Source organism: Lemur catta, chromosome 7 (assembly GCF_020740605.2).
Source record: "Lemur catta isolate mLemCat1 chromosome 7, mLemCat1.pri, whole genome shotgun sequence".
Lineage (NCBI taxonomy): Eukaryota > Metazoa > Chordata > Mammalia > Primates > Lemuridae > Lemur > Lemur catta.
The window spans coordinates 11,261,072-11,283,556 of NC_059134.1; the positions used below are offsets into that span (position 1 = coordinate 11,261,072).

The 22,485-nt window shown below is 57.1% G+C and overlaps 2 protein-coding genes across 4 annotated transcripts in view; one reads left to right on the forward strand and one right to left on the reverse strand.

Moving 5' to 3' along the window:
• The window catches only part of B3GAT1 (beta-1,3-glucuronyltransferase 1), a 28,672-nt gene extending 12,095 nt beyond the window's left edge, over positions 1–16,577 (forward strand). Inside the window, exons 2-7 of the mRNA XM_045555620.1 lie at positions 7,242–7,336; positions 7,488–7,634; positions 10,955–11,463; positions 12,162–12,458; positions 12,983–13,083; positions 14,319–16,577. Of these exons, the coding sequence (XP_045411576.1) occupies positions 7,333–7,336; positions 7,488–7,634; positions 10,955–11,463; positions 12,162–12,458; positions 12,983–13,069 (1,044 nt within the window). The 5' untranslated portion in view covers positions 7,242–7,332 and the 3' untranslated portion in view covers positions 13,070–13,083; positions 14,319–16,577. The remainder of the gene's footprint in view (positions 1–7,241; positions 7,337–7,487; positions 7,635–10,954; positions 11,464–12,161; positions 12,459–12,982; positions 13,084–14,318) is intronic.
• Positions 13,579–22,485, reverse strand: part of GLB1L2 (galactosidase beta 1 like 2) — a 46,784-nt gene continuing 37,877 nt past the window's right edge. The window contains exons 16-19 of one of the 3 annotated variants that reach the window (XM_045555618.1): positions 20,917–21,004; positions 20,544–20,655; positions 20,025–20,141; positions 18,643–19,749 (exon numbers count right to left, since the gene is read on the reverse strand). In XM_045555618.1, coding sequence (XP_045411574.1) covers positions 19,663–19,749; positions 20,025–20,141; positions 20,544–20,655; positions 20,917–21,004 — 404 coding nt within the window. In that variant the 3' untranslated portion in view covers positions 18,643–19,662. The other 2 variants (XM_045555619.1, XM_045555617.1) reach the window with 2 other exon arrangements.

Below are 22,485 nucleotides of genomic sequence, written 5' to 3' on the forward strand. Positions count from 1 at the left end.
TGGAGCTAGGCAGGGGCGGAGGAGCTGAGGGCCAGATGTGGCCCATCTGCCTTGGTGTGAGCGACAGACTCTCAGGTGCCCCCACAGTCCCTGACACCTGGTGTTCATGCCTTTGTGTAAACTGCCCTGGGGTGTGTATGGCACCATGACTAACTTCCAACCAATAGAACGTGGCAAAAGCCATGGGCCATCACTCCCACAATTACGCTGTGTTATGTAAGACTCTGTCTGTTAGCAGACTGGCTCTAGATCCCTCCTTGCTGGCTTGATGAAGCAAGTGGGCCTGCTAGAGAAAGCCATGTGGCAAGGCTCTGCAAGCAGCCCCAGGAGCTGAGGCAACCCCCAACCAACAGGCAGCAAGAAGCCGCGGCCCTCAGCCCTGCAGGGAAACAGATTCTGCCAGCAGCCGAGTGAGCTTGGACGCAAAGTCCTCTCCAGTCTACCCCCCAGATGAGAACACAGCCCAGCCAATTCTGTGCAGCCTCGAAAGACCCTGGACTCTTGCCCCACAGGAACTGCAGGGGGCAAACGACTGCTGTTCTAAGCTGCTAAGTATGTGGCAGTTTGTGAGAAAGCAATAGAAAATGAACACACTTGTCCTGGGAGTAGCGATGTTCATTTCTGAAAGCTGGCCTGGTGTTTGGAATGGGCCTAGGCATGGATGGAAAGATAGCAAGGAAGGAGGGCAGAGGAGGTAGGGGAGCCAGCAACTTCCAAGAACAAACCTCTCCCCTGGCCCCAGGCTGGGCTGCAGGGCTCTTTGCAGGGACTGCTCCCCAGTCTCACAAGCCCCACAGACAGGCATGACCCTCAGTAGGTCCCCACCATTTAGAAAGGGGCCAAGTGGACATGGCTGTTCCACCACTGTCCTTTCAGTGGCCAGCACAGTCCTGCTTAGCACCTTCCTCTGCCCAGCCATGGGACCAGCACCCATCATGACCTGCTGAGGGTGGCTTCTCCCTTGGGGTCCCCCACAAGCCTGGCCAGCCATTGTCCAACTGCCCACAGTGCACCCTCAGGTCTGTGTCTCCAACTAGCCACCTGCCTGGCTGCCACTCCCTCCCAGCTGTCCTTGCTCCTGAAGAGCCACACAGTGGGTCTCGTGTGCACTTGTGCCCCACCTGAGCCTGCCCCAGCAGACGGCAGCAACACGTGGTGTCACCACCGTGAACCACCTGATTCTCTCTCTCAGGGTCCCCTGCATGGGGGCTCATGGGTGGGCAGATGAACTTCTGCCTGGAGACCACCAGCTGCATGATTCAGAGAGCATCCATGAAACCAGCTGGGGCCAATATCCTATTCTGTTCAAATTCCTGCAGGGAACCAGAATGGACTGTCGCTTACAGAGTACTAAACTAAATCACAGGCTATTTCTGAAAAACAAAGGAATTACCTAAAAAAAAAAAAAAATTGATGAATTCCATTTCCGATGCTGAAGGCAAACCAAAGTGTTAAAGCAGAGGTCACCAACCTCTTTGGCACCAGGGACCAGTTTCATGGAAGACAATTTTTCCATGGACCAGGGAGGGGCTGGGGGGATAGTTTCTGGATGATTCAAGCTCATTGCGTTTATTGTGCAGTCAAACCTCTCTGCTAATGATGATCTGTATTTGCAGCCACTCCCCAGCACTAGCATCACCGCCTCAGCTCCACCTCAGATCACCAGGCATTAGATTCTCATAAGGAGCATAACCTAGATCCCTCGCATGCACAGTTTACAGTAGGGTTCGCGCTCCTATGAGAATCTAATGCTGCAGCTGATCTGCCAGGAGGCGGAGCTCAGGCTGTGATGCCAGCGATGGGGAGCGGCTGTAAATACAAATGAAGCTTCACTCACTCGCCGCTCACCTCCTGCTGTGCGGCCCAGTTCCTAACAGGCCACGGACCCCTACTGGTCTGCAGCCCAGGGGCTGGGGACTGCAGCATTTAAGTATTCCTTATACCAAGTGTGAACTGAATTAATATGACTTCTGCCTGAGTCTTTGGCTTGATTTTCCCAATTAGAAAGGAACAAGTTGGTACAAGATCTGGAATCCACACCACCCCTCCTATCAGAAGTACCCACAAGGTGAGCCAGCAGTGGGCTTGAGGCAGGATCTACACAGGCTGGGCCTCGCCTTCCTCTCCTGCTCCATGCTGCACCATGACAGCAGGGTACAGGCACCTCTTCCTGGGGTCACACAGCCTGACCACAGGGTGGGCAGTGCAGGGGGGACCCAGGAAGGCCAGGGAGCTCTGGCCCTGGGGCAGAAATGCCCAGTGGGTGAGCCCTAGGGTGGGCCAGGATGGCTGGGAGGCAAGCACTGGGTATGCAGGGGGCAGCAGGGTGGGCATGGGAGGCACGTTGGATCCAGGGTCCAAGGCCTGAGTTTGAGCAGCTCTGCCGGCATCTAATGTGACCTTGGGCCGATCACACAGCCTGTCTGAGCCTCCGTGTCCTCACATGCAAAATGGAGATGAGACCTCCCTGCCTGCCTCATGGGGCTGCTGTGGAGATCAGAGGACTGGGCTATATAGGAAATGGCATCTTAACTGGTTCGATGTAAGATTCAGAGTGGAATCTGCTATAGGGGCCCCCTCCTTGTTAGGGAGCAGGGGCAAGGGCAGAGGAAGAGGATTAGGAGGCCAGAGCAGAGCGGCTCCCTGGACAGCCCGTGTGTTCCGGGTGTCAGTGTGTGCACAAGGTCCATGCCTGTGTCCTGCCCCCTAGCAAGGCTGTGGTGGGCCCGGGAGGCAGCAGTGCCGGGCTGGAGGGCCAGGGCTGAGTTAATGAGGTATGGATTGACCCGGCTGATGAGCTCTGGCACTGGGCTTTGAGCAGCGCCTGCAGAATCAATACTAATCCCTTGATCCCATTAGGGGCTCCTGTGGATCCGTGGGTCAAAGTCTGTGCCTCCCTGTCTTTGGGGCATTCAGGCTCCTGGGTGTGAACGGCGGAAGCTTTCTTACCCAGCCTGTCCTCGGTCCCCTCAGCAGATGGCCTGATGTTCTCCATCGGGGCGGGAGCCCTGACCAGGGCCTGTGTGATGCCGGGCGCCCGTCTGCCTGCACCGCTGGGCCCTGCTCCCCCAGAGTCGGTGGAGGCTGCTGCCGCCTGCTTGGGACGGTCTTGCTTACTGATGTCGTTGTGGACTCGTACGCAGACTGCTGAAACGGTGTGTTGAAATAGGTGTTTCTTTGAACATTTCATAAGATGAGTCTGGAAAAAAGTTCTCTGGATTAGGTGCGGATTGGTGGGGAAAAGTCGTAAGAATTCTAAAGGGCACTGCACCCATCAGCTTGCTCACCAGATGCCCTTCGGTTCTCGAGCCACTCTGAAGAAATCAACCTGGAGCTCGCAGGCGGTGTGCTGCAGTGGGGCTGACGTCAGAAGGTCAGCGCAGACCTGCCTGGCCCTGCGTCCATAACTGGGAGGTGCAGGAGCCAGCCAGCAGTGAGGAGCCGGATTTTGGAAAATTACCGTGTGCTGTGCAATCGGGGGTACACATCATCTATTGAACAACTGGCTCTTCAGAAGTTACTTAAGTTGAAACGTGTGTCACGTGTATGTATCATTTTGAAAGATTCTTTACCTTAATGGACGTTTTTGACTAATCAATTAACTACTGTTCCCAGTCTTACTGGGTAAAAAGGCTTTTATTATCCTCCAGAGAGGAGTGGTTGGATGGTTCCTGAGCTTGTTTGCAACCAGTTTCCGTACACGTGCACACACGATCTCAGGCATGTTTTGTGCTCAGCACACATCACCTGCCTGGAGGGGCTGGGTAAGCCTCTCCTCCCTCCAGGCTGGGAGAGCCTCCTCTCCCGCATTGCTGGGAACCTAACGCAGTGCCTTGTCCGCCACAAATGCTCAATTAATATTTGTGGACTGAAATTAAATGAGCCCCCCTCTTCGGGGACTCAGGCACTGACGAGGCTTTCGTTTGAACACCCACAGGCTCAGCAGAAAGCCTTTCTGTGCATTTGGAATCAGCCAGCCTTGAACGAACCTCGCACATGCCTGGCTTCCCCAGGCCCGGCCACTCCAGCCGCGCTCCGCCAAGCCTGGGCTGGTCAGAGCCTTCCCTCCGATCCCAGGCACCTGGTCTCATTCACAGCCCGTGACACCCAAAAACCCTCAGACAAATTCCTGCAGACAGGAATTCCCGTCTCCTCCTGTTCCTGGAGACAAGGCCAATCTCCACGGGCTTCTTGACCCCTAGTCACAGCTCCATCCCACGGTCAGTGTGGTGCTGGCCCTCTTGCCTTCCCTCTGGCCTTCGATGTCACCTGAGCCCCACTAATTTCAGTCGGACATTTCTTCATCCTCATGGAGCCCTGACTGTCTTAACCTCAAGCTGCTAAAGTAGCAGAACTGAAAATTCATTAGTGCTCTTCCAGCCTGACCTCCACACTTCAAAGATGAGGCCCATGACAGGGCCGGGCTGCCGCCCTCTGCCTCCGCCCTCTGCCTCCACGCGCTGACCCAGCTTCTGCGGCCCGTGCAGTGAACACCCTCCATGGGGCCGTGCGCATCCCGCCCGCAGTGCAGCCTGTCTCTGCCCACCAGAGGCTCTGAGAGCACGGGGGGGTGGGGGGGCCTCCTTATGTCCACATTGCTGAGGGAGAGATGCCAGTGACGGGGGTCAGTCACAGACCCAAGTGCCAAGTGTCAGGGTGGCAGTCGTGACCACAGCAGTCCCCGGCCCGGCTCCTTCATAGCTGCACACACCGCTTCCTGTCTCACTGAGAAGCGCCCTTCCCACCCACCTCGTCCTCCTCCTGCACCCCGTTCTCCCCCACCCTTGCCCCCTGGGTTCTTGGCTCCTGGGCTCTCCAAGGTGTGGCCACGCCCCTCCCCGAGGCAGACGCAGGCTCTGGAGAGACACCGAGGCTGGTCACCCTTGCAGCCCATCTCAGACTCGGCTGCAGATCGGTGTGTGTGCAGCCCCCCACCCCCTGCCCCCAGGCCCCCCAGGCCAGGCACCATTTCCCATGCCCCACCCCCTGCTGGCCAGCTGGCTGCCCCCAGGGCTGGGGGTGCTCTGAGTTCTGTTTAATAACCGCCTGGTAATTAGCTCCTCGATTTTGCTACTATGCTTATAATAGCCTCCATTAAAGTTATGGGGTTTTCAAGCCATAATGGCTTCCAGAGTAATTAATGCACAACTGGGTTTATTGCTAAGTTTATTTTTAGAGCTTTTCTCCCTCTTTCCCCCTCCCTTTCCTCTCATGGATGTTTTGACCAGAAAGACTGGATGGGATCCGAACCCTCCTTATGGTGCCCTTGCTCCCACGCCTCCATCCTTCCCGTTTTCCTTCCCGCCCCTGCTTCCTGCTGCAGCCCCTGGGCAGGTGCTGGGACCCCACAGTGGAGGCAGCTGTCACAGAGGAGAGTGGCGGTGAAGTGGCACTAGTCCAGGACAGAGAAAGCATTTGGCCTGCATGTGTCCCCTGGCCACCTGCAGGTCCAGGTTCTGGGGACTTGGGGGCCCGGGACCTCTCATCCCACACTGCTGATGACAGTGTGTATGGCTTCCATTTCATTCTGGCTCCTCAGGCAAATTCCTCACCCTCTGTGGCCTCAGTGAGTCCAGCTGTAAAACAGGGATCACAGTAGCGCCTGCCACACAGGTGTTGTGAGCCCTGCCTGGGGCGGGCGTGTGACGTGGCCAGCACCATCTTTGCATCGCGAGCGTTGCAGGACAGTTCACTGTTAACTACAGCCCACGCGGACACGTGGGAGATGGGGCAGGTGCCCAGGGTGGGGCAGGACAAAGAGGCTGCCCGGAGGAAAAGGAGCGAGAGCAGGAACGAGCTCAGCACGTGGGCTTGCCTCGGTGGACTGAGCTGGCATGGCGCTCGCCTTCTCTCCGGGGCTTTCTCCTTCCTAGAATTAGAACCTTCACCAAAGCCAGGGATCTCAGAAAGCTCCTTCAGGGGTCTCTGAGAACACGGAACTCTTCCCAGGCATTTCTGCAGCCCTGGCCAGGCCTAGCCTCCCTCAGATCAAGCCAGCCAAAACTCAGCCTTGATACAGAGCCCTGTGCAGCTCCGTGGGTGGCCTGGGCATGGGGGGACAGGGGCTAGATCTAGGGCATGTGGCATGGGGTCATTCCACTTCTCACACAAGACCCAGCTGGGGATGCTGGGCATCCCAGGAGACCACAGTGCTCCTCAATGGGCCTCCTCAGGGCATCAGAACCACCTGGAGAGATGACCTGACAAGGAGAGGAAAGCACGCTATTTCTAAAACCGGGGGGCCAAAAGTCCTCCCCCGCCATGGCTCTGGACTCCGCCAGAGATGGCCAGCACCGGCTAGCTGGGGCTGGAGCAGGCAGCGAGCAGGGCCTCTGAGGACATGTCCCTGAACAGTGCTGGGCCCTGGGGGCTGTGGGCTCACCAAGGGCTAGCCAGAGCTGTCCTCCTCCCCTCCACCCCCAGCTGCATCTTGCACAGCACTCAGCACAGAGGCAAAAAGGAAGGAGAAGATGGGACAGTTTCCAAGGTGTTCTCGAGGTCTCTGCACTGTTTGTCCTTGTCACATTAAAGAACAGGTCCCCAAGGGGACACTGCCAGTGGATCCTCTGCAGGACTGAGAGAAAACTCACGTTGGGCTCCTTCTCAGCTAGGGACCCTGCTTGCATTTTTGAGGACCATCTCCCCAGGATGTGGCAGCCCCTACGGGACCATATCTCCTGCTTGCGGGTGCCTGGCCCAGCCCCTGGCTCTCCGTCCTGCACAGAGCGGTGCCGCAGGAGGATTTCCTGTTGACGCTGGGGAAGGAAGGTGTTCACGACGTTTCTTCCCCAGGCCCACCCTTCACACATCTGCCCTCTGTCCTCAGAAAACTGCCCTGAATTCTCACCCCTTTATCCAGGCTTTGAAGAAAACCATGTGGGTCCAAATATTTGGACAGCATAGTAGCTAACGTTTGAGGGCTTTGTGGGCATTACCTCATTTAATTTAGAGAGCAGCCTAGGAGCCTGTGGGTGGCAGAGTTGAAGCCAGTTGTCGCCAAGGTCTGCACCTTTGACCCCTGCACCCTACTGACCTTTTATATGGAGCCGTGCCACGTCCCTGTGCCCATGAGAAGGACAGATCCATTCCACCCAGGAGGCAGGCAGAAGAGGGCCTCAGGGACGGACAGTCGAGGCTCCATTGTGAGCCCCCAACGCTGCATGTCCCAGAGCAGGGCCGGCCTGCTGGGCGTCCGACCCATGCCCAGGTCTCTGGCTATCCTCTTCTGTTCTCTCTTGCAGGTATCCACCCCCCAGGCTTCCTGACCCCATCCGGGACAGCCACCCCTTCTCAGACTCCACTCGGGCCGGACTCTCCAAACCTGCTTCCGCAATGGGTGGGTTGTGAGCGCTGGTAAGACCTGCTAGCCAACATTCGGCTTCTCTGTTGTCTCCATGCCTGGCCAGCCCGGCCCACGCCTGTTCTTTTCTCCCCTGTGCTGCCACCGCCCCTGTGGCCACCCCTCTCCTGACCTTACCGCCACTCAGGTAATGAGGAGCCGTGGGCGCAGCCAGCCTTGGAGATGCCGAAGAGACGGGACATCCTTGCGATTGTCCTCATCGTGCTGCCCTGGACGCTGCTCATCACCGTGTGGCACCAGAGCACCCTCGCACCCCTGCTCGCTGTACACAAGGGTGAGCCGCCCACCCACCCCCGGCCGGGCTTCAGTAAGAGAGTGGCCACAGCTAACACGCGGGGGTTCTTGTTCTTGCTCACTAAGCAGCAGGGAGGAACCATAGGGTCGCCAAGGCCATGATCTTACCCTTTGTGGGGTCTCGGGCCCCTTTGGGAGTCTGCCAAAGCTGCCACGTGCACTGTTAAAGAGATGCCCAGGAGGAGGGGGCACGCCATGCCACGTGGGGCCACGGAGGGAAGACTGGGTCAGTCAGGAGGTGGAAGGAGTGGGAGGCAGGCATGGGCAAAGCCGTGGGGGTGGTGTTTGCAGGAAGGAAACAGTAAGGCACAGTAAGCAGCTGAGCAGGCTCAAAATTAGTTAGTTTGAATAATTTTGGTGTGATCTAGGGTACACGGGTGGTTTCTGTGTGGTACCTGGCACAGGGTGATTTAGGGCAGGGTAATTTATTGGCTAGGGTGTGAGAGGTCCACAAAGGAGGTGGTGGGGTGTGGGCTCGGGGTTGGTTAGTTTGCGTGTGAAAGGTATGTTTGCAGGCAAGTTGTTCACTACCTTTAGGAATTAGCCAGCTCTAGGAGGGGCAGTCCCTCCCCAGGTCTGCAAAGCCCCAAGATGTTATAGCATCATAAAATACAGAAAAAAAATTTAAAAACAAACATATATGTGTACACACATATAGAGACACATATGCACAACTTTGCATCCAATCTCATGATGTGCAAGACATGCAACCACTCAGCGTTGGTTGGGAGTGGGGTAGGATTTTTGACCTGTACTGCATTTTAAAGCCTTTCCAGGACAGCGTATTGTTTGCTCCTCTTTTCCTGCTTAGGAAACCTTGGTCTAGTCCTACCTGGTGGAAATAGGGCTGAAAAGAGAGTCCCAAAAAAACTAGTAAAATTGGGGATAGAGCCACCTTCCCCTGGCTCTGAGTCCTGAGGTCGCTGTCCCTCTCACTCCAAGCTCCCTATACCCCAAGCCTTCCACGTGCCCCACAGCTGGCTGCCACTCAGTCTTTGGCCTTGGTCTCATGCTGTCTTCTGCCCCTGCCCCTACCCCACACATGTGCAGATTCAACACTTTCGAGCAGGCACTTTCTCCCACTGTGCCTGATATCACACATACCATAGGGAGAGTGACAGCACAGGAAGGCTCCCAGACCCATCCAGCGAGGGAGGTGGGGTGGCACCTGGGAATACAGAGTGGCCTGTAACCCCAAGATGCAGGCAGTGTCCAAAGATCACACCCTGCAGCTGTGCTTCTCCACACAGTCAAATGTCAGGTCTTGCAAACCCCCAGCAGTTCCAGAAGCTTCCATGAAGAAGGGCCAAGCTCAAGATGGCTGCATCCCCACTGCCAAATGCTGGGCACTTGGGGCCTCTCCTCCTGACATCATCCTTCCAGCTCCAATGACTCTCTTTGACACAGGTTTAGAATCATTGTTTTCCCACATCATTCTAGAGGGGTTACAACTACTATATATGAAGTGGCATAATAGCGTGTCGATTGCATTCTTGGCAGAGTTCTAGGTTTGAAGACATCAGGCTGTTTTGCTAAGCATTGATGGTAATGCCTAAGAAATAGGGACTTGGCATTCTGTCTCCCCAGAGCATGCCAAGAGGGACCAAATGAAAGCTGTCATTAAGTGAAGTTAGGGTCACCAGGAGGCCGTTATGACTCAAAGTTGCAGAAGCCCTGAGGCCTGTGGGAAGGGCAGAGCACAGCCCGGGGCTGAGTCCTATTACGTGGGGAACATTCCCAGGGCACAGGTCTTCCACGTGCTTGGGATGATTTGGGTGGAAGAGAGCTTGGGCAAAATGACTCCCCAGGCCTGGGTTTCCAAAGCCTTACTGACTACAGGATAAATTCATCCTTACATCCAAGTCAGAATCCTGGACACCCACCCCTCTTTCCTCAGCCCGGCTCTCTTCACACACTTGGAGTCAAAACTCCTTCAAATAGTCCCCTTTAATCAGCTGCATTTGTGCTGATTGTGCTGTCCCCTCCCTGTCCCAGCATCCTGTCTGGGGCCTGGATCACCAGCTCCCAGCTATTGCCACATGTCATGCTGTGCCATTAGCTTTGTCTCCTTCTGGGTTCACCTGCAGGTGCCTCACACAAGCACCCCACACACCCTCATGCTGCAAATGACAGTACCGGGACAGAGGGAGGTAGCAGAGTGGCTGGTGCATCCTCCCCAGGACCATGCTCCTACTCTTTCATGTGACTTGCTCATTTCATCCTTTTGTAACTGCCAGAAGCCATGGGGCTGGTCACTGCTCTTCCACACATGATGAAATGAGCATAACTGTGCCTAGCAGTGCTCTGACCCTTGATGGGTATCGACTCATTAATCCACATAATAACTCGCTAAGGTAGATGCTACTATTGGCTCTACAGTCGCTGAAATCAAAGCACCGGAAGCTACGTAACTGGCTTAAGGTATATAGTTAGCAACAGCAGAACTGGGCAGGGTCTGAGCCTAAGCATGTAAATGTCTAGGTCTGTCCTCTGACCATTGCCAGCCTCCACCGAGGTAGGGCAGTGGGAGCCAGACCATCATTGGTGTATGAGTCCTTCAGACAGACAGGAGAGGAGGAACTCACTGAAAGCAAGAATACCAATGGCCTTGACTTCTCCTCTTGATGGGACTGCTAGATCTGCACGTTTCTTAACAGCTATGGGCAAAACCCACTGGAATAAATATGAAGTTCTGCACCGAGATTCAAAGACTTGATTACATAAGGCCAGGAGGGAGAGGCCCCACTTGACTAAAGGGCTTGTGAAAATCTAGGGCAAGCCAGCCTCCGAGGCTCCTTCGAAGTCCACAGTGTGCTGCGGCCACCACAGCACTAACACTGCCCTCGGGCATTGTGACATCTGCACCGCAGCGTGGCAGTGCTGCTGTGCTGTGCTGGCCCAGCCCTGTGGGGAGTGGTGTGGTCAGCTCTGGCCAGATGAGGAGGGCCCTAGGGTGCTGCGGATTGTGCAGATACTTTGCCATATGAAACACCGTACATTCAGGAACTGAGGGTGCAATCTTGGAATATGGCCAGCCGCACTCAAATAACTACAGGGCTGCAAGTGTTATTTTTCTGTATGAAAAGTTAGAGGTATTTCTTCATCAGAACAAGGCAAATCCCTATGAGAATTCCAGGGATGCAGATTTCAACCTTAGCTCTAACAGGGCAGGGGCCTGAAACTCTTCCCGCAAAGGGGCCAGGAGATGATCTTGACAGGGTGGGTGGCCTGAGCCCTGCATACGGGGCCAGAGCCAGGTGGGCGCTCCGGTCCCCACACGCCCATCTCCCAACTCTGCAGATGAAGGCAGTGACCCCCGGCGCGACGCACCGCTGGGCGCGGACCCTAGGGAGTACTGCATGTCCGACCGCGACATCGTGGAGGTGGTGCGCACCGAGTACGTCTACACGCGGCCCCCGCCGTGGTCGGACACTCTGCCCACCATCCACGTGGTGACGCCCACCTACAGCCGCCCGGTGCAGAAGGCCGAGCTGACGCGCATGGCCAACACGCTGCTGCACGTGCCCAACTTGCACTGGCTGGTAGTGGAGGACGCGCCGCGCCGCACGCCGCTGACCGCGCGCCTGCTGCGCGACACCGGCCTCAACTACACGCACCTGCACGTGGAGACGCCCCGCAACTACAAGCTGCGCGGCGACGCCCGCGACCCGCGCATCCCGCGCGGCACCATGCAGCGCAACCTGGCCCTGCGCTGGCTGCGCGAGACCTTCCCGCGCAACTCTAGCCAGCCCGGCGTGGTGTACTTCGCCGACGACGACAACACCTACAGTCTGGAGCTCTTCGAGGAGGTGCGGGAGGGGAAGTGGATGCGGGGCCTCTGGGGGGCCTCGGTCGCCTGGAGTAGAGGCGGGCGCGGCTTCCCTGGGAGGGCCTCTCGGCAGGGACACACATGCGGGAAGAAACCCGGGAAGGGACTTGCCAGGCTGGGAGCGGGGCAGACCGCAGAGCACCAGGGAAAGGGAGCAGAGACGTCACTGCAGGTTTCAGCGTCCCCCACCAGTAAGGACGAGACCCGTGGTGTTTGGCACTCCTGAGCTGTGCTCCTGGCCTTAGAGGCACTGTCTGAATGAGGGCTTTGCAGGGGAAGGGGGGTTGGCATTCCATGCGGCTACCGGAAACCTCACTGGTGAAACAGCTAGAGATTCCCTGGGGTTTATGGGCCGTTAGTCTGAGGCCGAGGGAGGAGTCGTTGCAGACTCTCACTGGGAAGACAGGTTTTTGCAAGGTAGAAAACAGCAGCAGGGTCTGTTGAGAAGGTGAAGATCTGCCAGTCGGAGAGGTCTGGTCTTGCCTAGAGCAGGCTCTTCTGCAGGTGCCTGCCCCTCACGGGTCGATGCCTGGGGGCAGGGCTGGGCGGGATCGCCCTGGATGGCTTCAGAAGGCCCATCCCCATGCAGTTCATGGACCGCTTTCACCTCCCATGGGCATGGGCGTCGTTCCCTCTCAGCAGGCCTGGGCGTCCTGACTCTAGACCCCCCACTTGCAGATGCGCAGCACCAGAAGAGTATCCGTGTGGCCGGTGGCCTTTGTCGGTGGCCTGCGGTACGAAGCCCCACGGGTGAATGCGGCAGGGAAGGTGGTCGGCTGGAAGACAGTGTTCGACCCCCACCGGCCATTTGCAATAGACATGGCTGGATTCGCAGTCAACCTGCGGCTCATTCTGCAGCGAAGCCAGGCCTACTTCAAGCTGCGGGGCGTGAAGGGAGGCTACCAGGAAAGCAGCCTCCTTCGAGAACTTGTCACCCTCAATGACCTGGAGCCCAAGGCAGCCAACTGCACCAAGGTAAGACCCTCCACAGAACTGATGACAGTGGTGCAGTGTTTCTGTGTCAAGCCAGACCCTCCCGACAGATCAAGGGAAAAACAGAGACCTCTCGATAGCCCCGCCTTCCCGAAACCCCCTCCTGGAAGGCACGGGGTGCAGCGAGAGAGCTGTCAGGGAGTCACAGCCTCCTTCAGACGAGCGGAGCTCCGGGCCCCCCTGCTGGACATACACTCACACACACGCACACCCCACACGTGGGCGCACACGTACATACGCACGCACACTTGGGAACTCCTGAGACTTGTCTATTTTCTGTCACTCTAGACTTCCTGTTCCCAACAGGTATTTTGAATCCATCACGTGTACAAACAGCAGGAACCAAGGAGTGGGTAGAAATAAAGAACAATTAACAAACTCCTGGCGGAACACGGGCAGAGAGGGAGGGACAGGAGAAATACTTGCAGGGTGTGGGAGGGAGCAGGGAGGAGGCAGGGAGAGGTCAGGGACCTGCCCCACTTTGTTTTGTGTCCCTGGACACACAGATCCTGGTGTGGCACACACGGACAGAGAAGCCGGTGCTGGTGAATGAGGGGAAGAAGGGCTTCACTGACCCCTCGGTGGAGATCTGAGCCTCGGGATGCAGGTACAGGGGCCGGCCGGGGGCTGTGAACTGGGCAGGGCGATACCGCGCGTGGCCGCAGCATAAATCCCTGGAGGCGTTTCCTCCTGGTCTTCCATTGTGGGAGGACAGGGCAAATGTGGGCAAAAGGAGAAGAAGTGTAGCCAAAGTCCCCTTCCTGTGTGCCAGCTGAAAGTCCGCAGGTGCCACTTTCACCCCCACAGCTGGGTCCTCTGCCACCAGCCACTTCAGAAGGCATTGCTGTCCTGACACCTCCTCACCCCATATCAGTATTACTGACGTGCTGGCCGTGACACCCGTACTGTAGCAGGGGGCTGCTATTTAGGCCCACGCGCCCGGGTCGAGCCTCCTGAGTTGCCACTTCCCCTGTGGCCTTCTTCGTTGCTGGCCAGGACGAGGACACCCAGCTCACGGCTCCACGCCAGCGAGCATGGCCCTCCGCAGTGCACACAGCTCACAGCGAGAACACGGGCCGGGAGCCTTCAGCTCCCAGGCCTGCCACCTCTCATTGTTCGTGCTTTACTTCTCTGTGCCTCAGTTTCTTCAGCTGTAAAGTGGGTCACTGAGGGCACCAGGAACAATCTATGGCACATAAAAAGTCCCATATAAGTGTTGCTACTTTTACTTGCTTCCTTAAATCTCTCTGTGAAGTAGGCCCCAGGATCTGTCTATGCTTCAGAGACAAAGAAACGATGTTCAGAAAAGCTAAAGGACTTTTCCAAGGTGACACATTGGCACAAGTGAATTGTGCTGGGTGATTGGCAAAGCCAGGATTTTTGAGGGGCTTTTCTGTGATCTTATCCTGCCTCTTAAAAGCATCTCTTACTCGTGACTCCCTGCTCTAGGTTATGCCAGACACAGGTGGGAGCTCAGACAGTGGGACAGACCTCTGTCCTCTGGCCCTGGAGCTCAGCAACGCTTCTGTATCACACTGGCAACCCCAGGAGACCACAGGGTGTCACTCTCCCTATTTGTTTCTCCTAACTTAAAGATCTCCTTGGCCATGCCACTTAGAATGCATCAGGACGGAGCCTTGTTCCATTCCCCGCCTTCTGCTCCCACTGAGTCACTGGAAGAACCTTCCCCCACCTGCCTCAGAAAGGTCTAAACAGAGGACTCTGGGGCTCAGGCTCTGCAGAGCACCTGGTCGCCTCTTAGGGACTCAGGATAGAGTGGCTTGGCCAGGCTGGCGGCTCCCTCCCCGGCCCCACCCTCACTCATCCTCCTCTCCCTCACAGGAGCCTCCTCCTCCGACCCTGTTCTCGGCCTTCCATCCTCTCCCCATGGCGATGGTCCATCCAAGGCAGACACTAAGGAATCACCATCACCCTCCTTTCTATTCTGGGGGCTTGCAAGAGAGCCCAGCCTGTTGCCAAGACAAAGGACAGAGAATTTAAGCACAGAAATCCCAGACCTGTTCTCTCCATCCAACATGACCAGGGCCCGAGAGACGCGAGGGCTGGTGGGGGTGCAGCTGCCGGCAAAGCCGGTGCCCCCGTGCGCCTCCCCGGAAGCTTCCTGCACCGACAGGGCTGCAGGAGCAGTCGCCGCGGCACCCTTGCCTGCCTGGAGTGACGCGGGGCTGGAGGGAGGGGGGCGAGAAGACCCGCAGTCAAGTGGAGCGTGGCTCTCCCCAGCTCTCTGCTCCCGGGGCCAGCTGGGCCACGAAGGACACCCACCCAGGGAATGCTGAAGACCAGAGAGAAGCCCCCGGGCATCACGAATGCCCCACTCCCCCCTCAGCACCTGCTCCTCCCAAGAGCTGCTCCCAAATCAGACATACCTCTGTGGCTCTCCTCTGGTTCATGTTTACAGAGCATAAGGCTGTCTTTGATCCCAGCAGGCACCCAGCCCTGCATTGGGGGGCCTGGGCCTGCCAACAGGCTTCCCCTATACCTCAGGCTGTGGCGGGAGTGGAGTCCCTTTCTCTGGCCCCACTTCCCCCACACCTTCTCCTCCAGCACTGGCAAGGAGGTGGGCCCTAGAGCCAGCACAGGTCACTGCCTGACCTGGACTAAGGACCATGTGACCCCACTGTCCACACACTGCCTCCTCACCGCCCAGCTGGGCTGCAGGCCCCTCGCCTGGACTGGACCCGGAAGGAGAGACGCCCTCCTCCTGCAGCTTTTGCGAACCACAGACCTCAGGGCTGGACGGGGCTCGTGGCAGGGGAAGCGGAGTTCTCCTCCAGCCTGGAGAGGGGAGGGAGGCCAGGGCAATTCCCCACCTCCTTTCTGTCCCTGGGCTAAGGAGGACTGGGCCTTGGATTAGCAGAGGGACTGAGGGAGAGCGGCAGGGATCAGCTCGACACTGAGGGGAAAGGAGACCTGAGCACACGCTGCTTTGGAAATCATTCTATTTTAAACACACAAAAAAAGAGAAAGAAAATCTCACTTCTCCCTAAGTTGGGAGCATGCAGAGCAAGTGGCCTCATGTCCACCTGCCCCCTTCCCAGCCCAGAGAAAGAACAGTGTGCCACGAGCTGCTGCCCTCCCCCCAGGGAAAAGTGTCCCCGCCCCGGGTCTCCCTGGCCACTGGGGAGGTCCCGGGCTCTCTGGCCAGGATGGGCCCTCTGGTGGTGATCTCGCTCACGCTCCTGCAAGCTGGAAGCACAATTTTTCTCCCAATGGAGGAAAAGGAAAGGGCCTGAGCCTACTGCAAAGGTGTTTATTTTTAACTGCTAACAGCCCCCCCTCCATTAAACTCACAGGACAGGTCTGAGGACCATTCAGAACCCACTCCAGGGTGGGAGGGTGGGACTCAGTCCAGAGACCTAACATTCAGAATATAGCATTGGTTGCCTATTTTCAAGCGGATTTAACCTCCCACAGTATTCGTGAAACCATCTGATGGAATCAGATCCCTGAGCCACCTTGCAGGACGTTTTCCCCAACCTCTTACACTTCGGATGTCGCTTTGGAAATCGGCCCCTTGGAATGAAGTGGGTGGCAGGGAGAGAAGGGAGGAGGTGGGCACAGGGCGTCCATCAGATGAGTGAAGTCACGTCTGGGCACTCTGTGCCTCACTCACCGAACCCAGCCCTGAATGCCAAGGCCAGCTTGGCTGGTCTGAGGCCACCCTCTCAGCCAAAAACCCAGGGCTTGTTTTCAGGAAATTGATAATGAACAACAAAATGGGGACCTTTTTTGGCAAATGCTAGGTCAGTTATTTTCACCTAATATCCCCTTTTAGCTGCATGTATATTTATTTATAAGTATAACCCTGGTGGACTGCAGCCTTCGTCTTTGTTGGGAATGAGTTTGTTATAAATCAGAACTGGGTCCACGAAACAGTTGTTTTCCAAGCCCAGTCTGTTCCCTGCCCCCTCAATGGCGAGCCCCACACGCAGGAGCGAGAGGCGGGGGACAGACAGGAGTCCTGAGGACAGAGGCTGGGGTGAGGTGGCGCCCGGGCAGCTGCATCTGGTCTGTTTTAATTTAACTGTATTTAATTTGCTTTCGAAATTAAAAGTCAAATATTGTTTTTAACAGTCCTAATCCTCTTCAGCCCTGCCTTATTCTCATTTATTAATTTAACCATCCAACAAATATTTATCAGGTGCCTATTATGAATAGACTTTACTCTAGGAGCCGGCGCGCAGCAGTGAGAAAACAAAGCCCTCATCCTCACGGAACCCACTTTCTAAGGAGAGGAGGTGGACAGTCACAGGTGTCTAGCATTTCAGATGTGGCCTGCTGTGAGGAGGACGGAGCCGGCTGGCAGTGGAGAGGGAGGTCAGAAAGGCCTGCCCGAGGAGGTGACAGCTGAGCACCACCCGACACGCAGCTCCCAGGGCTGCCCCAGGCGGGAGAGGGCTGAGCAGGCTCACAGATGGGCACAGGGGCCCATGTGGCTGTGACCGGCAGGGGGTGGGGAGTGCTGGGGGTAGGCCAGGTGGGCATGGGAGGAGGAAGGCCAGAATATGGTCACCCAGGAACTCGGCTTCAACTCCGAGTGCAGTGAGGAGGCCATGGAGGGTTCAGCACAGAGGACCGATAGGGTCTACCGCCTTTCAGAGAGCCACCCTGCTTCCTCTGTTGACATGTGGAGCACAGGCAGGTGGGGAGGTAGCGGCAGCTGGGCAAGGGCGTGAGCTTGGGGCAGAGAGAAGTGGCCGAATTCTGGATGTGTTTAGGGGGTAGAACCAGGAGGATTTGCAAGTGGGTTGGAGGTGGGAGATAAGGACAGTCTGAGACACCCAACTGCCATAGGGACAGGGCACAGGATGGGCAACACGGAGGAAATCAGAGCTCTGTTCCAGATGCCTGCTGGAACGTGCCGGAGAGCAGGCCAGGGGAGTGCCCAGGCACCTGGATGGAGCTCAGAGCAGACCAGCACTGGGGGGCATTAGTGTCGAGGCTGTTCACAGACCCACGGTGTCACAGGTGAGACCCCATGCAGTGAGTGTGGATGGAGGCCCCCAGCATGCAGAGGCTGGGGCATGAGGAGGGGTCTTCCAAAGAGACTAGGATGAGGCCGTGCAGTGCAGAAGTGCTGGGCAATGTTTACTCACCTCTGGAGAGTAAGCTCTGCCAAAACGCGCTTCGACAGAGAAGCCGCGGGGTTAACTGGCAGAGAAGGACAAGAATAAGAAGCTGGTGCGGGAAGACCTCACCTTAAGAAACAAAACTCCTGTTCAGGTTTGCATAAAAGTGTAATTCAAGGGGATTCTTCATTCTACAAAAGGATTCACAGTAAGATTCCCTTAAATTCCAGCTCCCTGTCACATCTTCCAACAGAATCCAGCTCACTCACAGCTTTGCAGAAACACACTCTCCTTGCGCCCTGGCTCGGGCCACACCCAAGTAGCCCTGGTCTCATCCACATCTTAGCCTGATGCTTGCTGTTCCGAGCCAGATCTGGAAGCTCTGGTAAGTTTGGGCAAAATTAGGGACTCTGCCCCCATTTTGCTCCCTCGCCACTCTGTCCACAAGCTCTGCTCTGACAAGCTCCATCTCTCTGCCCGAAGTGGGGCATGTGGGCCCTAGCCCCTGACCATCTGCCCTTGACCTGCCCAGCCCTGGGCCCTGGGGCTGCACACCGCAGATGTCCCCCGGCACGCGGCGCACAGGAAGCAAGCCTGCTGGCTGCGTGAGCCCCACAGCCAGCACTGCCGCCTGTCTCTGCTGGGCTCCCAGTATGTGCACTGTGCCGGGGAGGCGTGTGCTGTTTGACCTTGGCTGTGATTGAAGATAACTCGTTATGAGCAGTAGATGCCAGATGTAGTTTGTGAAGAAAAACTCACACCCCCACTCCCCGCCGCCCACCCAGCTAACTTGTATGTCGCACTCTTGGCTCTCCGGCAGATTTTTACCCCCGCCCACAAGAGTGGGTTTGTATTTGACCTCTCCTCTCCAGGGCACTTCCAATCCAGCGACATTTCAAGGGGAATCGAGGTCAGGAGGGGTGGCGGGAAGCCAGGGGTGTGGACCATCCACCACTGGGGACGGTCAGCATCTGCACCCTCAAGGACCAGCTGGGCTGAATGTGAGCCTGACCCCACCCTGCCTCTCTGCTGGCTTAGGGTGGCACAGTTGAGACCAGAGACATCACCCAGGAGGGTCTGATTCAACTTCGCTTTATTGCAATTCAGGATGGTGAGCCTGAGCCAAACCATTGCACTTGATCCCTCGAACAAGTCTCAAATTTGGACATGGACCCAGCTGTGAAGGAGGGTGGCCTCTCCTCCCTGCTGCTTGTCGGGGGGGGGGGGCGGGTAGAGGGGTGGGTGACCGAGCTGGAGGCAAGGCCTGTGGCCTGTGGCCACCCGAACCTTCCTGGGGCCACCTGCCCAACACCACTGAGCTGGGCCTCCGTCCTCTCCCTCCGCAGACGCCCAGAGACGGGCTGGGGTTTCTGTGGGATCCACCTTTACTCCTCAACGGATGCATGTCTTCACTGGGTAAAACTGGAAATACTCGCTAATTTAGGAAAAGCAGCGGCTGAGTATTTCTGTTTCTCAAGCTCAGCTTGTCACCCGTCAGATGCAGCGAGACTGGAAAGGGGAACTCACGTGTTTCTCAAGTGGACTTTCTTCGCGAATCCCAGAGAAGGCTCGGGGAAGGTTGGAAGGAAGAACACAGTCAATGCAGGTGAGACACCCCCTTCCCTGTCCTCTACAGATGGTGACAGACCCACGATTGCAGGAACACCAAGGGCCCGGGAGGGACGTGTCCCCACCAAGCGCATTCAAGGAGCAGACTGCCGCGGGCGGGACTGGCGACGCAGTGGGGAGGCCCACCTCGTTTCAGCCCCTGTTCTGGGGGCCCCGGGGGTGCAGCACTTGGGGGTCTGATTAAACGCCGCCACCCGCACAGAGACACCCCTCCGCTTCTCCCCGAGGAGCAGGGAAGCAGGAAAGGCGCCTTCCACAAAGCCGGCGGAGACGCCACCCGGGCGTGAGGGGCCCTCCGCGCCATCCCACGTCTCTCTTCAGTTGCGGGTTCTGAACCGAGGCGGGGGCAGACAGGAGCCCCTTGGTCCCTGAGGTTGCTACTTAAGGACGCTCCTGCAGGGGAGGGTGCCGACTGGAGGACGTGGCGCTCGCCTGCGCCCCCAGCAGGAGGTACTGGGCGGTGCTGCTCACTTAAGGTACTGGTTCCTGCCTAGGTGGGGGGTTTCAGTGGACTGTATCATCGGGCCTGCCATCGTCTCCTCGAAAATGATCACCTGGGGAGACAAGGGCTGGGTGTGAGAGCCGCTGAGCTTGGTCCCCGAGCCGGACAAGGGCACTGTGAGGCGGCAGGGTGGGAAGGGAAGGGTGTGGGAACCAGGCTGGAAGGAACAGGGACCCTCATCGGCACCAAGGAAGAGGGAGGAAGAGGCTGACTGAAACTTCTGCCCTCACCAAAGGCTCCCAGGGAAACACTCTGATGCCAGGGAGGGCAGGGACGGGCCAGGTGTCTCTGGGGAAAGGGAAGGAGGCCGGACATGTTTGTTCCCACCTGGTTCGTTCCTGTGTACAGCCAGGGACCAGGCAGGTAGAGGGTCTTTTGGGGTCCAATGTTCCAATAGCGTCCAAGGTTTTGGCCATTGACGAATACGACCCCCTTCTCCCAGCCCTTCCAACAGAGTAGGAAGGGTATTAGTCTACCACGAAAGCCACCAAATATACAGGCACACAGGGAGGCAGAAACAAACACACACTGTGCATTCTTTTCTCAGAGACCACAGTGAGCCACGGTTTGAACAACCGCAAGGGTTAAGGGTGGGTGTCTGTCTCCTGTCCCACTAGCTCTAAGCATCCCCGCAGGGCACCCAAGCTCAGACTGACGTAGGAAGCTGGGCCCGAAGAAACACCAGGTGGCGCTTCTGCTTCGAGCCTGCGCCCCGAGCCTTCGGACAGGGAGACCCTCTGGGCGCAGGCGGCAGAGGGATCCGGCAGGCCAAGCACTCGTGGCTTTGGGCTCAGGGCCCTCTGAGAGGGAGAGGGGAGACCCTGGCAGGGAAGGGGGCCTACAGACCTCCAGCTTCAGAAAGGTGTCAGAAGGGGAGGGGCCAACTGACAAGCCGCCCAGGAAGAAAGCAGGAAGCGTAGGTGCTTCTGGGAGAGAACTCCATTTGTCAATGCGGAGCCTGAGGGCAGAACACGGGGCAGGAGGGGGAGGCACTTTCTCAGATCTGCTTGCAGGGCTGCACCTAATTCCCAAGCACGTTTCTTCCCCATCCAAGGCCCCCAAGGCACCCCCGTCCTGCTCAGGGTCTGCTCCCGTGGTGCCACCCTCCCCTTGGGCACGCTGCTGCGGCCTCCGGGTCTGGGCCCAGGGCGGTGCGGTGAGGAAGAGCGTTGTCCGCCGCACACTGTGAGCTCACACGCTGCACAGGGCAGGGCCCCACCTCTGAAAGAAGCTCTGTTTCATATCCAAGCTGTAGATTCTGAATTTTTTCAGGGGAGAATCATCCAGATAGAGATTTCCAATTAAACCTGCGGGAGGGAGGCAAGGAGACACGAGCAGGCCCTAAGGCCAGGCCAGGGCCACCGGAGGCAAGTTCTTGGGAAGTTGAGGTGCTGAAGTATAGCGTAGGCTGCCCAAGCAGCTCTTCACTTAGAACAAAACCTCCCTAGAAGGCCCAAGGAGGACAAGAATGAGGAAGAGCCTAAGGTTTTCAGGGAAGAAGGACACATCTGAGGTCAGTGACAGAGCAGAGGTGTCACAGGGCAAGAACAACCTCCAGCCTCTCCTGAGGGATGCTCCAGATGACAAGAGGTCACAGGGGTTCTGACTGAGCTGCTGGGTCAGTCTCAGTGGGGTCCAGAGTAAATGGACCTAATAACGCAGCCAGAAATCCTCTACACCACCGAGGATTAAAGACATATTTTAAAGTATTTAAACTGTGAGCAGAGGGCACTATCACTTGGGTATCCAATGCTGAGGAACTGCGCACACTTGAATAGCGACGGACGGATTAGTGCCCTGGGGACTGGGCTAGCCACAGAGGTCCCAGAGTGGCTCCCATGGTCCTCCCGCCCACGGCGCTGCTGAGTCGCCAGAGTGGAACTCGGAGACTGGGGACTGTGCAGAGGCGTCACAGGGCCTGGGGGGAGGTCTGTGACTTACACCAGTGCACTACAGTCAGAGGACAGGGCTCCGCAGGGAGGGGCCAGGACACCTGTGATGAGGGTTCTGGGGACACAAAGGCTGAAGCAAGGGTGAGGCCGGCAGTTCCTTCTAACCCAAGAGAACAAAGGAAGGACATGAGGATGGACCCAGGGCGCTGGGGCAGGGAGAGGAACCTCGGCAACTGTCCAGGGGAGGAAGGGAGCTGAGAGAGTGCCACGAGCCACTTGGAGAGGTCCTGACCCCCAGGATCCAGGAGGCCCCAGTCTGGCCACATCGCTTCTCCGGCTGGCCACCAGAAGGCTCTCGGCTGAAATTCTGACCAAGGAAGAGCTTTGCGAGTTTCCTCCGTTACAGACACAAACACCCCTGAGAGCACTGGGAGGTCGCCAATTCTGTTCGCTGTAGTAGGATTTATTTTGTCTGAGTTTTTGTTTTCAATAACTTACCTGAAACCACCCACATTTAGACTGATAGATTTTTTTTAAAGGGAACGGTTAAATTAACGCATAAAAGATTTAGTCGACCAGAAAAAATACAGTGAACTGGTGGGATATTCCCAGAGGGGCATGTTGTCAAGGGGTTTTGCTGACTGTATGTCTTGCTTCCTGCCCCCACCACACCTGAGACAATCTGTGGCTCCCCAAGACGGATGGAGAAAAGACATCCAGTGTGGAGGCCCAAGAAGGCAGGCCCTGGGCCCCGCTTCGGATTCCCGGGAATCCCGTTCCCGGCTGCTCAGCACCGTCCCGGCAGACATCCCCTGCTAGAGCCCACTGCAGCCAGGAGACCGGAGGCCAGCTCAGCTCACGTGCGCTCACTGTGAGCACACGGACACCACAGGCGT